The sequence below is a fragment of the Heterodontus francisci genome, chromosome 3 (assembly GCF_036365525.1).
Source record: "Heterodontus francisci isolate sHetFra1 chromosome 3, sHetFra1.hap1, whole genome shotgun sequence".
Lineage (NCBI taxonomy): Eukaryota > Metazoa > Chordata > Chondrichthyes > Heterodontiformes > Heterodontidae > Heterodontus > Heterodontus francisci.
In genome coordinates, this window is record NC_090373.1 from 13,577,702 (window position 1) to 13,595,797 (window position 18,096).

The following is an 18,096-nucleotide window of genomic DNA, read 5'->3' on the forward strand; positions in this document are numbered from 1 at the left end:
AACATCACCCAACCCATCATAAGTTCTTAATTTGGCTAACTCAAAATATTCATCATTCTTGCAGGTTTTGTTGAAATTAAGACCAATCCTTTAGTCTTGATTTGAATAATCGCCTAACAGTTGTATTAATTTTGTCTATTCTAAACAAATGGTAAATTTGCATTTGCTGTTTTTGATGTCTTATGTAATAATTATTGTAACAAGCAGATTGCTCAGTGGTGATACTAAATGACCCTACAATTCACCTGCTATCAGAAACGTTCACTGCATAAAGTGCCTCATTTTCAAATCCTGTTCTGCGGTTATTGGGCTTAATTTTAACTGTTGGGGATAGTGTAATTTGGGTGATAATGAACTGGCTGCACGTTATACACTCCTTTCCATTGAAGTCAATATTGATAGCATCTGTTTTACACCATTGCTCCACAGTTAAAATGACCCCTGCAAATGTTCCAACTCCTAGGATAAAATGCAGAGCAAGTGCCATGATAAGGTCACCAGTCTGGAGCAACACAACACTTAACATCTTTGTCTGAAATGTCTTTGATATATAACAGATTAAAGATGCCAGTAAAGCAATTTTCAATTGCAGTGGATACACAATGATACACATTTAAGGATAGATTTTGCAAACTTGCAGACACACTCTGAAATCAACAGGTCCTGCAGGGTTTTTTGTCCACAGCCGAATTCCTGATATTGCTCCTGCCAGTGAGGCTCCAGTGCAAGAGTGCAAATTTGTAGAATCTACCCCACAGTACACATTACAGGATAATTCATTGTCACAGGGCATCATTGCATATTTCAGCTGCAATTGTGGCAGCAAAGATCAGGTCGCAGATTTGCTTACAGGAATGAGCGTATTAACAATGACGGACAGGAAAAGACCCTCTGATCCATCCAGCCTATCCTACACAACTGCAATGCTTTGTGCACCAGAGCGTATACACTCCCCACCCCACCTGAAAAGCCATGTGATCTCCTAGGAGAGGTGACTCAGCATAAAAAAAACCCGGGCCAATTTGGGAAAAGATTCTGGAAAATTCCTCCTCGACCTTTTTCAGGTGATCGAAACTAGTTCAGAGGATCGTGACTGTCCTAGGTACTGAGTAATTAAGAGCAGCACTGAGACTTACGTTTTGCTGTAATCCCAGAGAGCACAGTAAGGATTGTGAGTGCCCTAAAAAAAAATAGAGAAAACACCTGTAAATAAACATTCTCCTTATGTTCTCTTTTTGGTTCATGGGATTTGCATAAAAAAGGGTCTCTTTTAATCGTAAATTCACCGCTGTGGTAAAATGAGCTGATACTCCTCTCCTGATATCTCCCACCAACCATCATGATGTCACATTGATACCATTGCCAGAAGGGCCTTCCCCTTGTTTTAATTGCTTGTCCTCAGGATCTGGGCAACATGACTGTTGGCAAGGCCGCATCTGTTGTCCCGTTGCTCTGAGAAGGTGGCGGTGGGCCCTCCTGCTTCAAGTGAATGGGGCAGAAATGGGTAATGTTGTATCAGCCATCTCTGATATGCCCTGCTTAATACTCTATTGAAGAGAATGGGACTGAATATTGGGTGGGGTCTATCGATAAAGGCAAATTGCAGCCCCATTGATTTTACAACTTTACTAGTCCACTTCAGAGGATGCTGAAGGAAAGATTTTCTTGGGTCTGCACTCAGGTGCATTGTGCGGCCCTTGCGCCGCAGACTCTGGATTATCGGGCGAGGCACAACCCACGCCTGCAAAGGAACACGGCAGAATTTTCCGCCATTATTATAAATGGTCTTAGACCCAGGAAAACCTCCCCTTAATTATCGACCCATGTAGTGTGGGGCTGTAGTCAAGTATAGGTCACATCAGCTAGGAGTAGCAATTACCCTTCCATGAAGACCAATAGTGAGCCAGATGGGTTGTCCACCAAGCTTTTCCAATGACAACCATCAAATAACCAGATTTTTTATGAAGTCCTGTTTCACTACAAGCTGTAGTGAGCCATGGCAAGTTGTCTTGCTAAAGCTGAAGGCAAAATAGAACAGATGTCAACTTGTATGGTAGCTCTTAAATGATGAGTTAACCCTTTGAGAACAGAGCAACCTTTTTAGCCTTTTAAATATTCAGCCCTTTGTTATTGAAATAACTAAACTGATTTCCTGTAATTTTCTTGTGACTAATGTTACAACCTATAATTAGAGAACTGCACCAAGCTGCAGAATATTTCATAATTCAAACACATTTACAAATTGTAATGACATTCTATTTTTGATCCTGGCATACATCATCTCTCATTTATTGAGTACCCATCACATAGTACAACTACCCTAAGTGGTTTGCTTTGCTTTGCTGGAGGAGCAGTGTTGGACAGAAGTTAGGGAAATTGGCTGAAAGTATGGTTGATGTGGCCACTTCTTGAAGAAGCTGCTGCACAAGGGGAGTGTGATTTGGGGAGTGAAGGAGAGCTAATGACTACCATTAGTAGATAGGAGTGAGGCAGGATGTCCAGTAGAGCAGTGTGGGATGAGCATTTTGGGGCAGGACATGTAGATTGCAGGGCTAGAGCGTAGCCAGTGGATGTGACTGAGGGCAGGGGCATTGGAAGTTTGTGACCTTATGCAGGGCAGGTGGGAACCACAAAATTTTAGATGATTCTGGATTTTGTATGGGGTGGATCTAGTGGGATTAGAAAAGGAAGCATGGAAAAAATTGAGCTTTTTTGAAAATCCATGAGGGAGTTTGGGGTAAAGTAGGTGGACATTCTTGAGATGGAAGTAAATGATCTTGGTTATGAGGATATGAATGCAGAGCTAGCTAAAGTGAACTGGCAAAGTAGGTTAAGGGATAGGTTAATAGAGATGCAGTGGCAGACATTTAAGGGAATATTTCAGAATACACAGACTAGATACATTCCAATGAGAAAGAAAAATTCCAAGGGGAGGACCCACCATCCGTGGTTAAAGATAATATAAAACTTAAAGAAAAAGCATATAATTGTGCAAAGGTGGGTGGCAGGCTAGAAGATTAGATAGAATATAAAAAGCAGCAAAAAATGACTAAAAGATGAATAAGGAGGGGAAAATTAGAGTACGAGAGAAAGCTAGCTGGAAATATAAAATGTAAGAGTTTCTATAGATATTTAAAGAAGAAAAGAGTTAACAAAGTGAGCGTTGGTCCTATAGAGAGTGAGTCTGGGGAATTCATAAGGGAAAATAAGGAGATGGCAGATGAATTGAACAGGTATTTTGCATCGGTTTTCACTATAGTGGATACAAGTAACATCCCAGAAATAGCTGTAAATCAGGAAATGGAAAGGAGGGAGGAACTCAAGAAAATTACAATCACCAGGGATGTGGTACTGAGCAAATTGTTGGAGCTGTGGACTGACAAGTTCTGATGGATTTCAGCCTAAGCTATTAAAAGAATGGCTAGTGAGATAGTTGATGCACTGGTTTTAATTTTCTAAAATTCTCTAGATTCGGGTAAAGTTCCATTAGATTGGAAAATAGCGAATGTAACTCCTTTATTCAAAAGGGGAGGAAGATAGAAAGCAGGAAACTACAGGCCAGTTAGCTTAACATCTGTCATAGGGAAAATGTTAGAAGCTGTTATTAAAGACATTATAGCAGGGCATTTAGAAAAAAAATCAAGGTAATCGGGTAGAATCAACATGGTTTTGTGAAAGGGAAATCATGTTTAAGCAATTTACTGGAGTTCTTTGAAGAAGTAACATGTGCTGTGGATAATGGGGAACCAGTAGATCTACTGTACTTAGATTTTCAGAAGGCATTTGATAACGTGGCACATCAAAGGTTACTGCAGAAAATAAAAGCTCATGGTGCAAGGGCATGTTTTGGCATGGTTAGAAGATTGGCTAGTGAAAAGGAAACAGAGAGTAGGCATAAATGGGTCATTTTCTAGTTGGCAAGATGTAACGAATGGTGTGCCACAGGGATCAGTGCTGGGCCTCAACTTTCTACAACTTATATAAATAATTTAGATGAAGGGACTGACGGTATGGTTGCTAAATTTGTTGATGACACAAAGATAGGTGAGAAATTAAGTTGTGAAGAGGACATAAAGAAGCTACAAAGGGATATAGATAGGTTAAATGAGTGGGGAAGATCTGGCAAATGGAGTATAATGTGGAAAATAAGGAAGAATAAAAAAGAAGCATATTATCTAAATGGTGAGAGATTGCAGAGCTCTGAGATGCAGAGGGATCTGGGTGTCCTAGTGCATGAATTGCAAGAGATTAATATGCAGGTACAGCACGTAATTAGGAAAGCTACTAGAATGTTATCATTTATTGCGAGGGGAATTGAACACAAAAGTAGGGAGATTATGCTCGAGTTATACAAGGCATTAGTGAGATCACATCTGGAGTACTGTGTACAGTATTGGCGTCCTTATTTAAGGAAGGATATAAGTGCATTGGAAGCAGTTCAGAGAAGGTTTACTAGACTAATACCTGGAATGGGCAGGTTGTCTTATGAGGAAAGATTGGACAGGCTAGGCTTGTATCCGCTGGAATTTAGAAGAATAAGAGGTGACTTGATTGAAACATATAAGATCCTGAGGGGTCTTGACAGGGTGGATGTAGAAAGGATGTTTCCCCTTGTGGGAGAATCTAGAACTAGGGGTCACTGTTTAAAAATAAGGGGTCGCCCATTTAAGACAGAGATGAGGAGAATTTATTTCTCTCTGAGGGTTGTGAGTCTTTGGAATTCTCTTCCTCAAAAGGCAGTGGAAGCAGAATCTTTAAATATTTTTAAGGCAGAAGTCGACAGATTCTTGATAAGCAAGGGGTGAAAGGTTATCAGGGGTGGGCAGGAATGTGGAGTTAAGGTTACAATCAGATCAGCCATGATCTTGTTGAATGGCCGAGCAGACTCGAGGGGCCGAGTGGCCTACTCCTGCTCCTAAATCATATGTATGATGACTGGATGCACAGTGATTAAAGCATCAAGGTTAAGAAGCATCAACAAGTTCAATTAGATGAAGATAAAATCAGTGGCTGGAGTCTGATGGGGGAGTTGGCGTAACAGGATCGCTTTCGTCTTGCCGATGCTGATCCAAAGGAAGTTCTGGCACATCTGGGACTTGGTATGAACTAGGTGGTCAGACACCATGGCGACTATCATAGAAGGAAAAATTGTGGACAGGCAGAGCTGGATCTCTTCAACATATCTACAGAAGCTGAGCCCTTATTTGCGGAATAAGGGAGTTGGTGAAAGATGGAACCTCAGCACATGTTGGAGGTGACTGTGCAGTGATGGGTAGAAAAGTCCCTTGAAGGCGATGTGTTGACTGTGCCAGGACATGTAGAAATAGAACGAGGAGAGGGCAGCATTGCGCGGGTGGACCAGGAGGAAAGGCAGAATAGTGACCACAACCAATGTTTTTAAAAGCCCCTGTTACTTCCAAATTGGAGGGCGGGAACAGGACACAGCATAAGAAAAGACAAGGGTTTTGTAGTTTCGTGTTAATGTGACAGGCTGTTCTTGCTATCTGAGGGCCTTTGTTACTGTAATAGTGCTTTTCAGCTTTACAATGTGTGAGTTGAAAGCATATAAGGATAAGTTTTGCGATGTAGGTAGACTGTCACTGGGATAATTGAATGCTATGATCCAAGAGCACTGTCCAACACACTAGATCCTCTGATCCATGCTCTCTTGGTGTGAGAATGTGCAACTTGAGCCTTTCCCTAGAAGAAATGACTGGTCCACGGAGATGTAGGTTTCCTTGGAGCTACCAGCTACTTCAAGGTTAATATTCCTGGAACATTCTGCAGTAAATGAAGAGGTACTTACATTTACCAAGTGAGCCAGCTCGATCTCCAGTACAGATTCTGCGATTTTCGGTTCTGGTCTTACTGTCACGGCTATCACTTTTGAATTCACAACGGTGTAATTTCTGAGGGAGTGGTTAAAAAGCAAGAGAAAACGAGTTTGAAGATTCAAGAACAATTTGACAAAAGGAAAAGTGTACAGACACAATAGAAATCGCAGAATTCTTTGATTCGAAAGCATCAGACAGAAATGAATTCAGTTGAAGAATTGCCATAGCATTGTATCTAATTTGGGGTGGCATTCTGGTTTTCAAATCCCTCCGTGGCCTCACCCCTCCCCATCTCTGCAATCTCCTCCAGTCTGCAGCCCCACAGTCTCTATAACATAGCCAGGCTTCACTCCTGCCTCAGCTCATCTGCTTCTGAAACCTTCATCCATGCTTTTATTACCTCCAGATTCAACTATCTGATGCTCTCCTGGTTGTCCTCCCAACTTGCACCCTCCGTAACCTTGAGCTCAGCCGAAACTCTGCCGTCCAGATCCCAGCTTGCACTCTGTCCCGTTTATCATCAATCACCCTTGTAGTTGACCTATTTTGGCTCCTGGACAGGCATCATCTTGATTTTAGAATTCTCATCCATTTTTTTCAAACCCCTCCATGATCTCACCACTCCTTATCCCTCTGTAACTTCCTCTAACCCTACAACCCTCTGAGATTTTGTGCTCCCTCAATTCTGGCCACTTGTGCATCCCCGATTTTAATCACTTCACCATTGGCGGCCATACTTTCAGCTGCCTAGGCCTAACCTCTGGAATTCCCTCACTAAACCACTTCACCTTTCTCCTTCCTTCTTCAAGACACTCCTTAAAAGCTACCTCTTTGACCATGTTTCGGGTCACATGTCCTAATAACTACTTCGGTGGCAAATATTGTTTGATAATCGCTCCTGTAAAGCTCCTTAGGATGCTCTACAGTGTTAAACACGCCATGTAAATGCCAGTTGTTATTGTGATTGTCAGTTGACACCCACCCTGCTTCTGCTGTAAAACTGGGCCACCAAGTGTTTAATTGGAGAAGAAACTATCAAGCTGAGCGCAATGCTGAGCGAAATAGGCTTCCTGTCCAAAAGAGGCAGGACCTTATAAAAATATTCAGATTTGGATTATAATTGACACCATTCTCATGTGTGAATGGGTGGAGCACCCAATGTGGGAAAAGCACCTGCTTTCCTGAATGAACAACACAAATAGTAAAACTTAGACCAGTTACAACTCATAAAAGACTGACCAGCAAATTTGACACCTTGGTGTCTACAATGAATTGGTCACAGAAGCATGACCAATCACTTAATGGATTGTATTCAAAGTATCACAATTTCCACCCTTCTTTGAGATGGCTGAGCATTTCTCATGAAAACTGAGAGTTCAGCTTTTAAATTTAACTGCTATTCTCCAGAACGTTAAATTGGATGAAACCAACCTTGGGGTGCACATAGAACTGATTAAAGGCTGTTGAAACATTATGGTCTACTGCCAATTATTGCAAAGCATTTTATTCGTGCAGATAAACACTGCCTCTGTTAACATGAGCATTCACAATGTGAAAAAAGATCTATACATCAGAGCTTCTCAAATCAAAAGAGCATCTATCTTAGTGAAAGTATGTTTTTAACATCTTTTGAATATTGCTGTGTTTTAAAATGTAAGTGAAACAACTCAATTTCAGTCACATTTGTAATTTTGCTGACAGTATGATATTAAAGAAATAGCTCCCAACATCTACAGTCCTTCCAGCTCACTCCTGTCATTAGCTTGGGATCTGGATTTGCCATATCTGGGCTTTAAGTCAAGCATTCAGCCCCTGCCTCCTCCAAACAAGTCATTTCTGTAGAAGAGGGCAGAGATTCACTATGCAAAGAGCCCTGACTGTTGGCAAAGGTACATCTGGTCAGACGCACTTGCCAAGCGATGGAAATGGAATCTATCTCAGGGTCCAGGTCTGGATCGTGACCTGGAACCCCTGAAGAGGAAAGATGATTTTATTTTTTAATTCCATGAGAGGCACATTGGTATTCTATTCAAGACAGCAGGTGCATAGGAAGTTCCCCTTCAAGTCACACACCATCCTGACTTGGAAATATATTGTCATTCTTTCACTGGATCATAATCTTGGAACTCCTTCCCTAACAGCAATGAGGGTTCACCCGCACCAGATGGACTGCAGCGGTTCAAGAAGGTGGCTCACCACCGCCCTCTCAATTGTAATTAGGGGTGGGCATAAATGTAAAAATAAATCTCAACTGAAGCTCAAGGAACAGCATCTCATCTTTTAATTGGGCACTTTACAGCCTTCCAGACTCAACATTGAGTTCACCAATTTCAGATCATAACCATTGCTTCCACTATTTTTGTTGGACAGCTATTGTTGGTGCTGATTCTGCTTTTCCCCATTTACACCTCCTCTCGACCCATCTTTTGTTTCTTTATTTGTCCCATTACCATTTCCTTTGCCTTGCACCATCATCCCTTTTGTCATTTAATCATTCCTGCCTTCCACCCTATCATAATCCTTCCCATTTATTCTTTCCTCCCCTCTCCCCTTTTTCTTGTCTCTGTACTTGCTTAAAACCTATTACATCTTGAATCTCTTCCAGTTCTGATGAAAGGTCATCGACCTGACAGGTTGGGCCGAATTTTAATCGGGGTCAGGAACCAGACATGGGGCTAGTTCTGGGTCCTGACCCCACACGGTGTGCTTTAGACACGCCCATTACAATTTTCAAAGCTTGAGCCAATTATAGGCCAGGGATCAGGCTCACTATTCAATCAGGGACAGAGGGTGGGCTCCCGATGCGGGAGAGCCAATCGGAGGCCCTCGAGCACTCAGAGATTAGCAGCCCCACCAGCCAAGTGGGGAGATGCCAATGTGAGGATGCAGACAGAGAGGGACAAGGGCAGGTAACTTTATTTTACTTTTCAACATGCCACAGCAGCCTGGCCATGATCCTGTAGGGGCACCCCTCCCAGAGGCCGGCCAGTGGCCACAGCTGCGGCTCAGCAGCCATTCTGCCCCACCCCCACTTCCCACCCTTGGCCTGGACATGGTCAGCATGGGAAACGGGCCTTTTAATATGCTCCTTCACCATATCTAATTAAGCTGAATTGACGACGCACCACTCGCCGGCAGGCGGCCCAGCCAACCCTGACCTGGCCTCTTTCAAAATGGGTCAGGATCGGGATCATGGCAGGGAACCGGCATGGAGGCTGGCGGTGCCATATTGCTGACCTGCCTCCGATCCCGACCCTACCCTCCAGCTTGCTACCTCTGTTTCTCTCTCCAGAGATGCTGCCAGACCTGCTGAGAATTTCCAACATTCGCTGTTTTTATTTTCTGTCAAAAATTATCCTGGCACACTCTTCCCCTTTTCGATAAGTTACAATGCAACTTCAGATGAAGGATTTTTTGGGGCATCGAATATTCCATTTGAAAATGGAATAGTGTAGGTCAGATGGTTTCACAGGTCGGCGCAACATCGAGGGCCGAAGGGCCTGTACTGCGCTGTAATGTTCTAATTCTGTTCTAATTCTAAAAAATCGAGAAATAAACAAGCAGCCTAAATTACCAACAACAATTTTTTGTTGTTGTAATTGCGCAAAATAGAAGGAATTCTTTATACTATCAAAACATTAAGAATTCAAGAGCCTTGCAATACCGATTATCCAATAGAGTGCTCTCAGTCAGGAGGTTGTGGGCTCAAAGGCCTGATTTCTCGACCAGCGCTCTCTGTGAGTGTAACTGCTCACCGGGAACATCCGATCGAGGAATCTGCCCTTGGATATATTGCCATTTTCACATCCACCCTCCAATTTAAAGAAACTTAGAATCATAGAATGACACAGCATAGAAAGATGCCATTCTGCCCAACATACTGGGGTCAGTTCTTTGTCGAATTATCCAATTATTCCCACTCCCCTGCTCCTTCCTCATAGGCCAGTCATTGCTTTTCCGTACAAACATTTATCCAATTCCCTTTTGAAAGTTATTAGTTAATCTTCTGCCACTGCCGTTTCAGGCAGTGCGTTCCAGATCACAACAACTCACTGCGTGAAAAAAATTCTCATGTTGCCTTTGGTTCTGATGCCAAACACCTTAAATCTGTGTCCTAGTTACTGACAGTTACTTCTTATTTACTCGAGCAAAACCATTCATGACTTTGAACACCTATATCAAATCTCCTCTCACCTTCTCTGTGCTACAACTGATATTATACATGTTGAATTGCTGCCATTTGTTTCACATCTGTTTGAGTCACAGTTGTCAGTGGATAGTTTTGTGCAGAGGGAAGATTTAAAGTGTGGGTTTTCAGCAGTGAGCTTTAAAGACGGAAGCATTAGCTATCTGAATTTCAAAAGTGTATTGCTAGCCAAAGGCTTTGCTTTAAAGCAAAGAGCTTTTAAAGTGGCTGTTTTTCTTCAGTTAAATGTTGTTATGCATGTTACTCCCATAACAATAACCGCAGATAAGAAAGTATTTATAGCCATCAGGCACATGTTGCTCTGTCATTTTCTGTTCAATCAGTCCTATTATTCACGCTACTGGAAATCATTATGTGGTCCAGTGGAAACAATTGGCTATGGATTGGCAGCTACCGCAATGTAAGTCAATCTGGTTTGAAATAAATTATCAGTTGTCAGAGAGGGTGTGAAAGTCTTAATGAGCTTGATGCCAAATTAGCTTCTTTAGATTTTCCCCTCAGTGATTTGATTCACGGAGATGGCTTTTAAAAAACAAATCCGTGCAGTGCAGTTAGAACTGCAGATCTTAGTAATGAAGTGATAACCATCTTGGGAGTTGTTATGATGGAGAACTTAACCCTTGCTGTGATGCTTAAGTGTTCACTTGCCATTGGCATGACCCAGTTCACCGATGAGATAGATCATTGAGCATTGGAGCTGCTTTATATGGAGAAGACCCACTGAAATCAATGGATGGAAGACAGTGGGCAGTGCGGCTCACAGATCAGGCAACACTTACTGGGAACATCAGCCTCACATCTCAAAGTTTGACCTTACATCTATGATATGATATCAATTCAATGAGCCTTGATAAGTTGGCTTTCAGCCAACCAAGGCTCAGTTATTTTTGTAAAGAGCAGATTTGCAGCTGTAGAGCTGGTTTTTACCAAAGGCGGACGGGACTTTCACTGACGTAAAAGTCGGTGGCGAACTCGCTTCTGCCTAGCCTGGAGATCCAACCCACATTTTACGGGTCTCCGGGCTTTAATTGTCCCGAGGCGGGACTTCCACCCACCTGAGGGAGGACGTCCCACCTCAGTGAGCTGCCAGCCAATCAGCGGGCCAGAAGCTTAGTCCCAGCAGCACCACCAGGAGCGGTGGCCACTGCTGGGACTGCAGCCCAGCCAACTGAGGAGGATGCTATGGAGCCGGGATCCAAGGTCGGTTTTTGATGCCTCGCCAAGGGACTCGGGTGCGCCCCGGCGAGGCAAGGGTGCTTGTTTGGGGGGGAAGGGGTGTGTCTTAGGTCCCGGGGTGGGTTGGGAGGCGGCGGCAGCCCTCAATCGGGCCCGACTGGCATGGCACTCCCCTGGCGCACAAAAAGACTGGCAGCTTTAAGCGTACCTACCCAACATGAACTGTAGCGGTTCAAGAAGGCAGCTCACCACCATCGGCCTCATATAACAAGACTGGCTACTTGGATGAGGTACTAAATCCTGGATGCAGGGACATGGAAAATCTACCTGCACATGTTTTAACTGTCAGTTTAACTCAGTTACTTGTACTTTCTCTCTTAGAAGGGTTCGGGTTCAAGTTCCACACCAGGACTTGAGTACAAAATCGAAAGTGACACTCAGTGGAGTGCCGAAGGAATGCTTTGTTATCAGAGATGCCATCTTTCAGTTTAGACACTAAACTGGGTTCCGTCTGCTTGCTCAGGTGGATGTAAAAGATCCCAAAAGCTATTTGAGGAAGAGCAGCATGTTCTACTAATGTCCTCATTCCTCTCTTATCCAAAGCCACCAAAAGAAAGTTATCAGCTCATTCAGTCAACTGCAGTTTTGGGATCAACGCAGCCAAAGTACTTGATTGGCTGTGAAGCAGTTTGCAACATGCTCAGAACATGAAAATTGCGGGCTGAATTTTACACCACCCCAGTGGGTCAGATGGTGGCGTGGGGGTGGCGTAAAATTGAGTGGGAGGCTCCGGGAGGCCTTCCTGCTTCTCTCCCGCCTCCGGCTAAGTTTATGGGGGTGTGAAACGGCCTGCCCACCCGAGGCCAATTAAGGCCTTTATGTGGCCACTTAGCCACATAAGGGTCCTCGCCCGCCTTCGTGGGTATTTTACCCGTGGCAAGCAGGCATGCTGGGGACATCAGCAGTCTATTTGGCCACAGGGCGTCACACACTAGGCCAATCCTAGCCTTATCTAACATATTAGGATGCATTTTCAAATGAGGGACCTTGAATGTCTTATATCAATGTGACTCCAGAACTTGTCTAACATTTCTAGTAATGTTTTATATCTGTGGTGTCCCAGACTGTGTGTAACATGTTAGCTGTGGCTCAGTGGGTGGCACTCTTACCTCTGAGTCATGAGGTTGTGGTTTCAAGTCTCAATCTAGAGACTTGAACATAAAATCTAGGCTGATATTCCCGAGCAGAACTGGCTTCAATGGGAATCAGGGGGAAAACTCCCCACTGGTTGGAGTCGTACCTGGCACAAAGGAAGATGGTTGTGGTTGTTGGAGGTCAATCATCTGAGCTCCAGGACATCACTGCAGGAGTTCCTCAGGGTAGTGTCCTAGGTCCAACCATCTTCAGCTGCTTCATCAATGACCTTCCATCCATCATAAGGTCAGAAGTGGGGATGTTCGCTGATGATTGCACAATGTTCAGCACCATTCGCGACTCCTTAGATACTGAAGCAGTCCGTGTAGAAATGCAGCAAGACCTGGACAATATCCAGGCCTGGGCTGATAAGTGGCAAGTAACATTTGTGCCACACAAGTGCTAGGCAACGACCATCTCAAACAAGAGAGAATCTAACCATCTCCCCTTGATCTTCAATGGCATTACCATTGATGAATCCCCCACTATCAACGTCCTGGGGTTACCATTGACCAGAAACTGAACTGGAGTAGACATATAAATGCTGTGTTTACAACAGCAGGTCAGAGACTAGGAATCCTGCAGCGAATAACTCACCTCCTGTCTCCCTAATACCTGTCCACCATCTACAAGTCAGGAGTGTGATGGAATACTCTCCACTTGCCTGGATGGGTGCAGCTCCAACAATACTCAAGAAGCTCGACACCATCCAGGACAAAGCAGCCTGCTTGACTGGCACCCCATTCACTGTCTTCAACATTCACTCCCTCCACTACCAAAATGCAGTGCAGCAACTCATCAAAGCTCCTTCCACAGCACCTTCCAAACCCATGACTTCTACCAATTAGAAGGACAAGGGCAGAAAATGCATGGGAACACCAGCACCTGCAAGTTCCCCTCCAAGCCACACACCATCCTGACTTGGAACTATATTGCCATTTCTTCACTGTTGCTGGGTCAAAATCCTGGAACTCCCTTCCTAACAGCACGGTGGGTGTACCTACCCCACATGGACTAGTTATTTTTCCATTTACCTTAAATCTGTGTCTTCTGATTAACTGTCTGTCCACAGAGATTCAAGAAGGCAGCCCACTACCACCTTCTCAAGGGCAATTAGGGATGGGCAATAAATGCTGGCCTGGCCAGCGATGCCCACATCCCACGAACAAATAACCAAAACAGTGCTGAGGGAGTGCTTGACTTTTGGAGATGCTCTTTTCTGGATGAGACATTAAACTGAGGCCCTGTCTATCCTCTCAGGTGGATGTAAATATCCCATCGCTCTATTTCGAAGAAGAGCAGGGGAGCAATATCTGGTGTCCTGGCCTATATTTATCCCTCAATCAACATCACGAAAACAGATTATCTGATCATCTCATTACCATTTGTGGGAGTTTGCTGTACATAAACTGGCTAGCATGCTTCCTATCTTGCAATGGTGACTACACTTCAAAAAGTACTTCATTGGCTGTAAAACTCTTTGGGATGTCGTGAAAGACGCTATATAAATTTAACTTCTGTTTTCTCAGTCATGTCTCATATCTATAGGGCGCCATGTGTAACTCTCTATGGGAGTTTTTTTCTATGGGATCTCAGACCATGTTGAATACTCTCAGTAATTTCTTTGATCACAGAAAGTAGATGGTCAATTCATTTTCATGAATTGTTAAAATTTTTGGATTGCGTTGTTCGTAGAAAAAAAAAGCAGGACGCAATGAATTTTAAGCAAGTGCTGGAAATATCAGAGGCATCGAGTGACTGCTGGTGATATCTTCACACATTTTAATGAAGGTCTTAATCAACTAAAGTAAGCAGGCTAACAAAATGGTGGTCGGAGAAATTTCACATAATTGTATTGAGCATGAGCCCACAAGAGGGTCAGTAACCAGAGGACATAGATTTAACCAGAGGACACAGATTTAACCAGAGGACACAGATTTAAGGTAAATGGAAAAAGAACTAGAGGAGAGATGAGAATTTATTTTATGCAGTGAGTTGTTATGATCTGGAATGCGCTGCCTGAAAGGGTGCTGGAAGCAGATTCAATAACAGCTTTCAAATGGGAATTGGATGAATATCTGGTGGGGAAACATTTGCCAGGCTATGGGAGAAGGGCAGGGGAGTGGAACTAATTGGATGTGCTCCTTCTGTATTCTACCATACTATGATTCTATAATACCTGGGACAGTCATTTATGTGTCTGAACATTGTATTTAACAAGAAGGTGATGCAGATTTAATATTACTGATAATGAAAAACATTAGCTTTATGATGCTGTAAACAGAAATCTGGTTTATCTAAAATCCATTAGACACCTGCTGTACATAATAGCTAATTACTCCACTGTGCTTACATTTCTAGGCTTCATCAAAGAGTGTAAAAACCGCCTGCAATTTGAGAAAAGGTGCTTGGGATAATGGCTAACCCTTGCTCAAATGAACGTATTTGCAATAGTTATAAATATCCTTGGTTCCCTAGAAATTAATTCTTTTAATCTTTAACCGGCGTAAGTAATTGCTGTGTTACAGACATTTTGTGCACACGGTTTAACTCGGACCTACAGAATCTCTCTCATCTCCTTTCTGCCACTCATTAAAATAAATCCCTGCGTCCCTTCCGGTCAAATCACACGACTCACAAACAGCAGACATCCACGGCCATGCTATGCTGCCCGGGGGTAGATGAAAAATGGAAGATGGTAAATCAAAAAATAGACAAAAGAAAGAAACTGCCATGTTTCTGCATATTATAAAAAGCAATGAATTCTAAAGTTGCATTCAGATGTAATACACACTAGGGTTGGGCTGCTATCACAGAATATTTTCTACCATATGCTAAAAAGTAGACCTGACTGCAGCACTGGTTTCACTTCCTTTATATTCTCAAATGGATTTTCCCTACAATGGCAGAAAATTTTCCTGATTGGGATTTATCCAGGGTTATTTGATGGGAGTAGTTTTACGGTTAGTGGGGACCATTTGGAAAATTGCAGCTCGTCCGTCTCGCAATGACTGCACGGAATGACTCCCTTGCTCTTCTGCACAATAGTGCTATGGCATTTTTTCCCTTTACATTTAACCTGAGAGGGCAGACAGTCTTGGTTTTCTATCATATTTGAAAGACAGCACCTCTAACAGTGCAGCACGCCTTCACTGGAGTGTCAGCCTAGATTTTTGCACTCAAGTCCTGACAAGGATTCAGAACCTTCTGACTCAGAAGCAAGAGTGCAACCAACTGAGCCACAGCTAACACTGTGCCATTGAAGGTTGTGGGTTCACCCCCACTCTAGAGGCCTGAACACAAAATCCAGGCAGACATTCCACTGCAGTATTGGTGCAGGTATCGTCTTTTGGAATCGATGTTAAACCAAGGTCCCAGCTGCCCTCTCAGGTGAACATTAAAGATCCCACACTGCTATTTCAAAGACGAGTGGGGGAGTTCTCCCGAGTCCCCGGCCAATATTTATCCCTCAACAACACCAAAACAGATTATCGAGTCAATTATTTTGCCATTGTTTGTGCGGGCTTGCTGTGCGCAAATTGACTGCTGCATTTTCTACATTACAACAGTGACTACACTTCGAAAGTACTTCATTGGCTGTAAAATGTTTTGGACCATCCTGAGGTTGCGAAAGGCACAGTGGTATACAGTCGCAAGGGAATTGCCCTGGGAGTCCTCAACATCAACTCCGGACCCCATAATGTCTCACGCCATCAGATCAAACATGGACAAGGAAACCTCCTGCTGATTACCACATACCGCCCTCCCTCAGCTGATCAGTCAGTACTCCTCCATGTTGAACACCACTTGGAGGAAGCGCTGAGGTTGGCAAGGGCACAGAATGTACTCTGGGTGGGGGACTTCAATGTCCATCACCAAGAGTGGCTCGGTAGCACCACTACTGACCGAGCTGGCCGAGTCCTAAACGACATAGCTGCTAGACTGGGTATGTGGCAAGTGGTGAGGGAACCAACAAGAGGAACAAACATACTTGATCTTGTCCTCACCAATCTGCCTGCCGCAGATTTGTCTGTCCATGACAGCATTGGTAGGAGTGACCACCGTACAGTCCTTGTGGAGACGAAGTCCCACCTTCACATTGAGGATACCCTCCATCATGTTGTTTGGCACCACCACCGTGCTAAATGGGATAGATTTCGAACAGATCCAGCAATGCAAAACGGGGCATCCATGAGGCACTGTGGGCCATCAGCAGCAGCAGAATTGTACTCAACCACAATCTGACAAGTGTCAGTGCTAGGACCACTGCTTTATTTGATCTATATAATGACTTGGATATTGGAATACAGAGTAAAATTTCAAAATTTGCTTATGATACTAAACCTGCAGGAGTGGCAAACAATGAGGATGATATGAACAGCCTGCAACAGGACATAGATAGGCTAGCAGAATGGACAGACAAGTGGCAGATGGAATTTAATACAGACAAGTGTGAGGTGATGCATTTTGGCAGAAGAGATAAGGTGAGGCAATATAGACCTAATGGTACAATTCTATAGGGACAGAATGATCTGGGGGTTCATGTGCACTGAACGTTGAAGGTTGCAGGACACATTGAGAGAGTAGTTAGCAAAGCATATGGGATCTTGGACTTCAAAAATGGAGGTATTGAGTACAAAAGCAGGGAAGTTATGCTGAACCTTTATAAAACTCTGGTTAGGTCACAACTGTAGTATTGCATCCTGTTCTGGTCACCACACTTTAGGAAGGATGTGAGGGCCCTTGAGAGGGTGCAGAGGAGATTTACCAGAATGATTACAGGGATGAGGGAATTTAGCTACAAGTTTAGGTTGGAGAAGCTGGGGTTGTTCTCCTTGGAGCAAAGGAGTTTGATGGAAAATCTGATAGAGATATACAAAGTTATGACAGGCTTAGATAAGGTAGATAAAGAAAAGCTGTTCCCATTAGCTCATGGTACGAGGACTAGGGGACACTGATTTAAGTCTTTGGGCAAGAGATACAGGAGGGATGTGAGGAAGAACGTTTTTACACAGTGAGCAGTAATGACCTGGTATTTGCTGCCTACAATTGTGGTGGAAGTGGAGACAATGAATGATTTCAAAAGGAAATTGGATGGGAACTTGAGAAAAATAAACCTGCAGGGATACGAGGATAGAGCAGGGGAATGAGACTGACTGAATTGCTCTGCATAGAGCTGGCATTTACTCGATGGGCCGAATGACCTCCTTCTGTGCCCTAATGACTCGATGATTTATGTGCCATGGTAATGGAAATATTTAGAGCAACCAGCCATTTGCAGCTGTATTATCTACTGTTCAATAATTCCATTATTTAAGGTTGTGAAGAACATTCTGTGGTTTTAAGAAAAAGTGCTACTGGAAACCACAGCCTTTTAGGTTTGGCAATGCCAAGGGCAAGTTATGCAAGAAGGAACATTAACTGGTGAAGAACAAGGGAATCACAGAGGTCCTTACTGTTTACCAGAACAATAAAAGACAGAAACTAGTTTGATAAGTACCAAGCAGAGCAGCCAGAATCTACTTCATATGTAGAATACTCTCTCTCTCTCTCTCTCACCTGATCTACAGGCATTCTTTACCATACAGAAGCAGAAAGTATTATTCAGTAAGCTGATCAGCAGTTGGAGGAAAGGCATAGACCAGTACGTCCATCTGCTCCTGCAGGTGAGCTCTCTGATGGCAC

At 43.5% G+C, this 18,096-nt stretch overlaps 1 protein-coding gene across 1 annotated transcript in view; it reads right to left on the bottom strand.

The window, feature by feature from the left end:
* Positions 1–18,096, bottom strand: part of adgrb3 (adhesion G protein-coupled receptor B3) — a 1,095,571-nt gene that overhangs the window by 305,153 nt on the left and 772,322 nt on the right. Inside the window, exons 15-16 of the mRNA XM_068020141.1 lie at positions 5,807–5,909; positions 1,137–1,180 (exon numbers count right to left, since the gene is read on the bottom strand). Coding sequence (XP_067876242.1) covers positions 1,137–1,180; positions 5,807–5,909 — 147 coding nt within the window. The remainder of the gene's footprint in view (positions 1–1,136; positions 1,181–5,806; positions 5,910–18,096) is intronic.